Below are 6,675 nucleotides of genomic sequence, written 5' to 3' on the forward strand. Positions count from 1 at the left end.
TCTGAGTGCTTCTTTAAAGGGGTTAATCTGGGCGATTGATACATTTTTTACCCAAATCTGTAAGTATTTTTGATGCATTAAAGTGAGAATTGGGAGGGGTTTGATGTCCCCTGGCTGACTCCTTGTGTGTGATGTCACTGTTTGATCAGCAAGTGATTGTACAGCCAGAGCCCCCCCTCCTCTTCTCAGGTTCTCTGATAAGGACAGCGTGGGATAAGGGGAAAGAAAACACCTGATCGTCAAACACTTCCACGCAGAGGCCCCTCGAAATCCAACTGGTCGACTATGCAGTCTATTCAAGTCAATGGCAGTTAACAGCCCAGGTACGTCATCCCACAACAGGCCTTGGTGAATCACCCCCAAAATAAAAGTGAACCAGTCAATATTGAACAGGGGTTCTGTGGCCACGGGAAAGGGGGGGGGGGAAGGAGTTGGGAAAACCCTCCTAGTTGTCCCAGGCCCAGTAGTACCCCACGCAATACTGACCCGGCGGCTTCCTAGCTCAGTAGCCCGGTCACTGAGATAGAGAGAGCGTAAGGGGAGAAGAGAGGGGGAGAGCACATTATGGGGGATAGGACGGGACACAGAGAGGGGGGGGGACAGTGAGGGGGAGGGATAGGGTTCCCCAAAATTTAAAAATCTAATTCTTGGGTTCCTTATCCAAAAATAATAAAAAAAATAAATAAAAGAAGATTGAAAACCACTAGAGCAGACAAACACTGTTGGACCCAGCGAGACTCGATTCGCAGAAGGATGTAGCCCACATTAAAGAACTTACTCTAAACGGACAGCGCGGGTCTTGCTGGCAGAATGTAGCAACGCGTCTGTTGTTGTGTAGATAATACGGGATATGCTCTTCTGGCAAGTTAATTTTCTCATAATGGCATGGTGGTGGTGGCGACAGTCCTGACCCATTCCTGACCGAGGAATCGATTTCATTTTGGGAGGTGAAATGGATTGTTTGAAGCAGCAGTCCAAATGCAAGAAATGTCAGCATGGCAGCCCACGCGTTCTAAGGTGCAGAGATGAAAAGCCCAATGTAAATAACCCTTTAAGTCTATCTTTCAAAGCAGCAAACTCCCCAAAGCCGACCTGCGCCCCTACTCAGAGTTTTGTAGTTTATTTGCGCCGGCTTAAAAAAAGAACAACATATGACACTAGTGCAGCGCTTCCCAACTCCAGTCGGCAAGGACCCCCTAACAGAGCAGGTTTTAAGGATATCCCCCTGCTTGAGCACAGGTGGTTCTGACAAAATGATTGGGCCACCTGTGCTAGTGAGAGGATATCTGTAAAACCCGGACTGCTCGAGCATGGGCGGCCAACTCCAGTCCTCGAAGGCTAATAACAGGTTAGGTTTTAAGGATATCCCTGCTTCAGCACAGGTGGCTCAATCAGTGGCACAGTCGATGATAGAACCACCTGTGCTGAAGCACCTTGAGGACTGGAGTTGGTGACCGCCGCCCTAGACTTGAACGTTTCAACTTAATCTCCCAATGACGCTAAAAGTTTATAGCGGCCCGACAGACAGAGCAATGATCCCCTGGCCATATTGGGGGGGGGGAGGAAGGGATCAGCTCAGGGAGACCCCATGGGTTTCGGTGGGCTTTAGAAAAAAAAAAAAACTAGAAAAATCAGTGCGCAGATACAGTGTAAATAGGCCCTCAATTAACCCCTTAGGTTCTGCAGCTCGTTACATTAATCAGTCTTCATTGCAGTAATGGGGGTACATGGGATTTCACTTGTGTGTGGACAAATCTGTTTTTCTGCATTGGTTTTGCAGCCAGGACACTGTGATTAGGTTCCCTGTAATCTTCTGCTCCTGCAATCAAGCACAGCAACACTGCTTTATGTAAAAAACAGAAAATTACATCATTTTTATTGTAAAATTGGGATACAGAAGGGAAAAAGGGTAAGGGAAGTCGTTAAGCATGACAGTACATTGATAACATATGTTATTTTTTAAGTGCACTTTGACAGCAGATTGAGACCGTGGTCGATGTGTCTTAAAAATAGTAATATTACTGTGCCTGACCTAAAAAAAAAAGAGGGGCGGGAGAAGAGAGGAGAAGAGAAGAGAAGAGAGGAGAAGAGAGGAGAGGAGAAGAGAGAGAGGGGCGAGAATATAATCATGGGGGGGGGGGCGCTATTGTGAGCCCATTTTACAGAGGTTTATTAGGGGAGGGGTGATTTTTAAATTCATTTTCTGTAAATAGAAGGTGGACGTGGACCCGTTAGTCCCCAAAGTAGTGGGCTGCCTGTAAATAAAAGAAGTAGCGGTGCTCAGCCAGCCCCCCCCCCAAGGAGGATGCGGAGAGGCACCGCAGCAGTTACAGTATCAGGGCGGGTATCACTGACCTGCTTCGCTCGGGGGGCGCCGGATATTCGCACATTCCCCGGGTCTCTTCCCGCTGCACATTCACTGTCTGCCGGGGGAGGGGAGGCCGGCGTCACAACCGGAAACCCGGGGCGGGAAGGACGGCGGCCCCCAGTGGGAGGGGGGACACTGCGACCCGAGGGGGGACTGCGAGGGGAGGGGGGAGACATGGACACTGTGAGCCGGGTGGGGGTGGGGCAAACTGCGAGACATCCTACATAACAAGGCAGTGCCCAGCATTACACACCCTGCATGGCAAAGGCAGTGCCAGGCAGTGCCCAGCATTACACACCCTGCATGGCAAAGGCAGTGCCCAGCATTACACACCCTGCATGGCAAAGGCAGTGCCAGGCAGTGCCCAGCATTACACAACCTGCATGGCAAAGGCAGGGCCAGGCAGTGCCCAGCATTACACACCCTGCATGGCAAAGGCAGTGCCAGGCAGTGCCCAGCATTACACACCCTGCATGGCAAAGGCAGTGCCAGGCAGTGCCCAGCATTACACACCCTGCATGGCAAAGGCAGTGCCAGGCAGTGCCCAGCATTACACACCCTGCATGGCAAAGGCAGTGCCAGGCAGTGCCCAGCATTACACACCCTGCATGGCAAAGGCAGTGCCAGGCAGTGCCCAGCATTACACACCCTGCATGGCAAAGGCAGGGCCAGGCAGTGCCCAGCATTACACACCCTGCATGGCAAAGACAGTGCCCAGCATTACACACCCTGCATGGCAAAGGCAGTGCCAGGCAGTGCCCAGCATTACACACTCTGCCAGGCAGTGCCCAGCATTACACACCCTGCATGGCAAAGGCAGTGCCAGGCAGTGCCCAGCATTACACACCCTGCATGGCAAAGGCAGTGCCCAGCATTACACACCCTGCATGGCAAAGGCAGTGCCAGGCAGTGCCCAGCATTACACACCCTGCATGGCAAAGGCAGTGCCAGGCAGTGCCCAGCATTACACACCCTGCATGGCAAAGGCAGTGCCAGGCAGTGCCCAGCATTACACACCCTGCATGGCAAAGGCAGTGCCAGGCAGTGCCCAGCATTACACACCCTGCATGGCAAAGGCAGTGCCAGGCAGTGCCCAGCATTACACACCCTGCATGGCAAAGGCAGGGCCAGGCAGTGCCCAGCATTACACACCCTGCATGGCAAAGGCAGGGCCAGGCAGTGCCCAGCATTACACACCCTGCATGGCAAAGGCAGGGCCAGGCAGTGCCCAGCATTACACACCCTGCATGGCAAAGGCAGGGCCAGGCAGTGCCCAGCATTACACACCCTGCATGGCAAAGGCAGGGCCAGGCAGTGCCCAGCATTACACACCCTGCATGGCAAAGGCAGGGCCAGGCTGTGCCCAGCATTACACACCCTGCATGGCAAAGGCAGGGCCAGGCAGTGCCCAGCATTACACACCCTGCATGGCAAAGGCAGGGCCAGGCTGTGCCCAGCATTACACACCCTGCATGGCAAAGGCAGGGCCAGGCTGTGCCCAGCATTACACACCCTGCATGGCAAAGGCAGGGCCAGGCAGTGCCCAGCATTACACACCCTGCATGGCAAAGGCAGGGCCAGGCTGTGCCCAGCATTACACACCCTGCATGGCAAAGGCAGGGCCAGGCAGTGCCCAGCATTACACACCCTGCATGGCAAAGGCAGGGCCAGGCAGTGCCCAGCATTACACACCCTGCATGGCAAAGGCAGGGCCAGGCAGTGCCCAGCATTACACACCCTGCATGGCAAAGGCAGGGCCAGGCAGTGCCCAGCATTACACACCCTGCATGGCAAAGGCAGGGCCAGGCTGTGCCCAGCATTACACACCCTGCATGGCAAAGGCAGGGCCAGGCTGTGCCCAGCATTACACACCCTGCATGGCAAAGGCAGTGCCAGGCAGTGCCCAGCATTACACACCCTGCATGGCAAAGGCAGGGCCAGGCTGTGCCCAGCATTACACACCCTGCATGGCAAAGGCAGTGCCAGGCAGTGCCCAGCATTACACACCCTGCATGGCAAAGGCAGTGCCAGGCAGTGCCCAGCATTACACACCCTGCATGGCAAAGGCAGGGCCAGGCAGTGCCCAGCATTACACACCCTGCATGGCAAAGGCAGGGCCAGGCAGTGCCCAGCATTACACACCCTGCATGGCAAAGGCAGTGCCCAGCATTACACACCCTGCATGGCAAAGGCAGTGCCAGGCAGTGCCCAGCATTACACACCCTGCATGGCAAAGGCAGTGCCAGGCAGTGCCCAGCATTACACACCCTGCATAGCAAAGGCAGTGCCCAGCATTACACACCCTGCATGGCAAAGGCAGTGCCCGGCTGTGCCCAGGAAAGAGCCAGTACCAGGCAGCCACCTCCTCCCACAAGAGACAGTAGGGCAGTGAAGCCAGATATATTAGAGGGTCTGAACACCCATCCTCTGGCGTGGTCCCAGTAGTGTCATTTTGAAATAATTATGTACTTTGTGACAATATTTACATTTCATGTTGTATCCACAATAAGTCACATCAGTATGCCTGGAGTGTGCAATATACAAATAACGGCATGTAACCAGCCTCTGCTTATTCTCATACCCTGTATCACCCACAGGTATTATCTCCATATTGTGTATAGCACAGATCCGGACAAATCTGATTTCTGACAATCTCTGCACTGATTTTTAAAGCATTACATGCCCCTAAAGCCCCAGAGGAGTTAAGTGAATATACATCTATATAGATATATATACCACCACTATTAAGGTTATGGTGGGTAAAAAAAAGTGACTAAAACCCTCCACAGTAAAGCATAAAGCAAATATTTTCAGTTGCTTTATGCTTTACTGTGGAGGGTTTTAGTCACTTTTTTTTACCCACCATAACCTTAATAGTGGTGGTGATTACCTACTCTTATCTCATTTGAGCAAATGTCAGAAAGCCAACCTCACACTGATGATACCCATCAAGGTTGAAACATGTCTGTGAGTGGGTTAACTGACTTTGCATCTCCCAAGTCCTTGCTTAAAAGCTGTGTTTAAAGCAGCATGCATTGACTAAGGGTTGCTCATGTAATGTGAGCATGAGATAAAAAGTGGCACTGTGTGCTCATTTGCATGTCATTTCACAGAATCCCTTGCTGCAGTGGAAGTGCTGTTTGCTGGGTGATAATGGTGAAAGACAGGGTTGCAGACCTGTCTAAGACATGCAAATGAACACACTGGACTATTTACAGTAGATATATATGGATATATATATAAAAGAAAAAAAATGAAGCATGCATTCTGTTAATTATATCATTGGCAGAAAATAATAAAAATCTTATCTAACACTATTGCATTCCACACTCCAGCCTATAAAGTCTTTACAAGTCACATGATGATTAGTTTTGCACTGCACATATTCCCAAACTAGATGACAAATGAAAGCACATCCCAGTCAGGTTGCTGGAGCCATGTTTCCTTATGTTGTGCAAGCCAAAGACCCCAGGCCTGTAAAGGAAGTGTGCTATTTATTATTTAGCATAACAGCATTACAGATCATTTCTACTATCAATACAATGAACTGGAACAACTAATTGTCCTTTAGAAGTAGAGAATGTGCAGAACACTCTGGGGTACACTCAAGCCTCCCCAATAGGTCAGGTTTTCAGGATATCCCTGCTTCAGCACAGGTGGCTTAATAAGGCCGTCTTAGACTGTGCTGAAGCAGGGATCTCCTGAAAACCTGACTTGTTGGGGGGGCTTGAGGACTGGAGTTGAGCACCCTGGGTAAAGAAATACATTGTATACCGTGGATCTCCAGGTCCCATATATATGGGGGTGTTTTGTTACAATCTTGTAAATCCCACAAACCAATGCAGTGAATAAGTCACTTTAATTAGGCACCTTTAATAAATTATATTTCAGAGAATAGGAAATCCTATATACACTAGCAAGGGAAGATATCGCTTGGCTACTAGATTTGGTACGGAAATATTGTGGATTGCTTTAGAATGTCCATATGTCGTGAATGTCTTGTATTCTCTCGCTTGCTCCACTTTCTCAACACCTATTCTCTCCTAGACGCCCTACAACCTGGCTTCCGCACTGCTCACTCGACTGAAACAGCCCTCACTAAAATAACTAATGACCTCCATACTGCCAAAGACAGAGGTCATTACACTCTGCTCATATTACTCGAACTCTCTGCAGCATTTGACACCGTGGACCACCCTCTTCTCCTTTACATTCTCCATACTCTTGGTATTGGTAATACAGTTCTATCCTGGATCTCCTCTTACCTCTCCCATCGTAGTTTCAGTGTCTCTTCTGCTAACACCTCC

General features: G+C 50.5%; 1 protein-coding gene across 4 annotated transcripts in view; it reads right to left on the bottom strand.

Annotated features, from left to right (window-relative positions):
* EOGT (EGF domain specific O-linked N-acetylglucosamine transferase) overlaps nt 1-6,657 on the bottom strand; it is a 42,781-nt gene extending 36,124 nt beyond the window's left edge. Inside the window, exons 1-4 of one of the 4 annotated variants that reach the window (XM_075574282.1) lie at nt 6,634-6,656; nt 2,356-2,521; nt 1,695-1,819; nt 779-1,012 (exon numbers count right to left, since the gene is read on the bottom strand). In XM_075574282.1, the coding sequence (XP_075430397.1) occupies nt 779-997 (219 nt within the window). In that variant the 5' untranslated portion in view covers nt 998-1,012; nt 1,695-1,819; nt 2,356-2,521; nt 6,634-6,656. Of the gene's footprint in view, nt 1-778; nt 1,013-1,694; nt 1,820-2,355; nt 2,522-6,633 lie in introns of all 4 variants that reach the window. The other 3 variants (XM_075574284.1, XM_075574281.1, XM_075574283.1) reach the window with 3 other exon arrangements.
* Between the last annotated feature and the right edge of the window lie 18 nt (nt 6,658-6,675).

The sequence above is a fragment of the Ascaphus truei genome, chromosome 17 (assembly GCF_040206685.1).
Source record: "Ascaphus truei isolate aAscTru1 chromosome 17, aAscTru1.hap1, whole genome shotgun sequence".
NCBI classification, from domain to species: domain Eukaryota; kingdom Metazoa; phylum Chordata; class Amphibia; order Anura; family Ascaphidae; genus Ascaphus; species Ascaphus truei.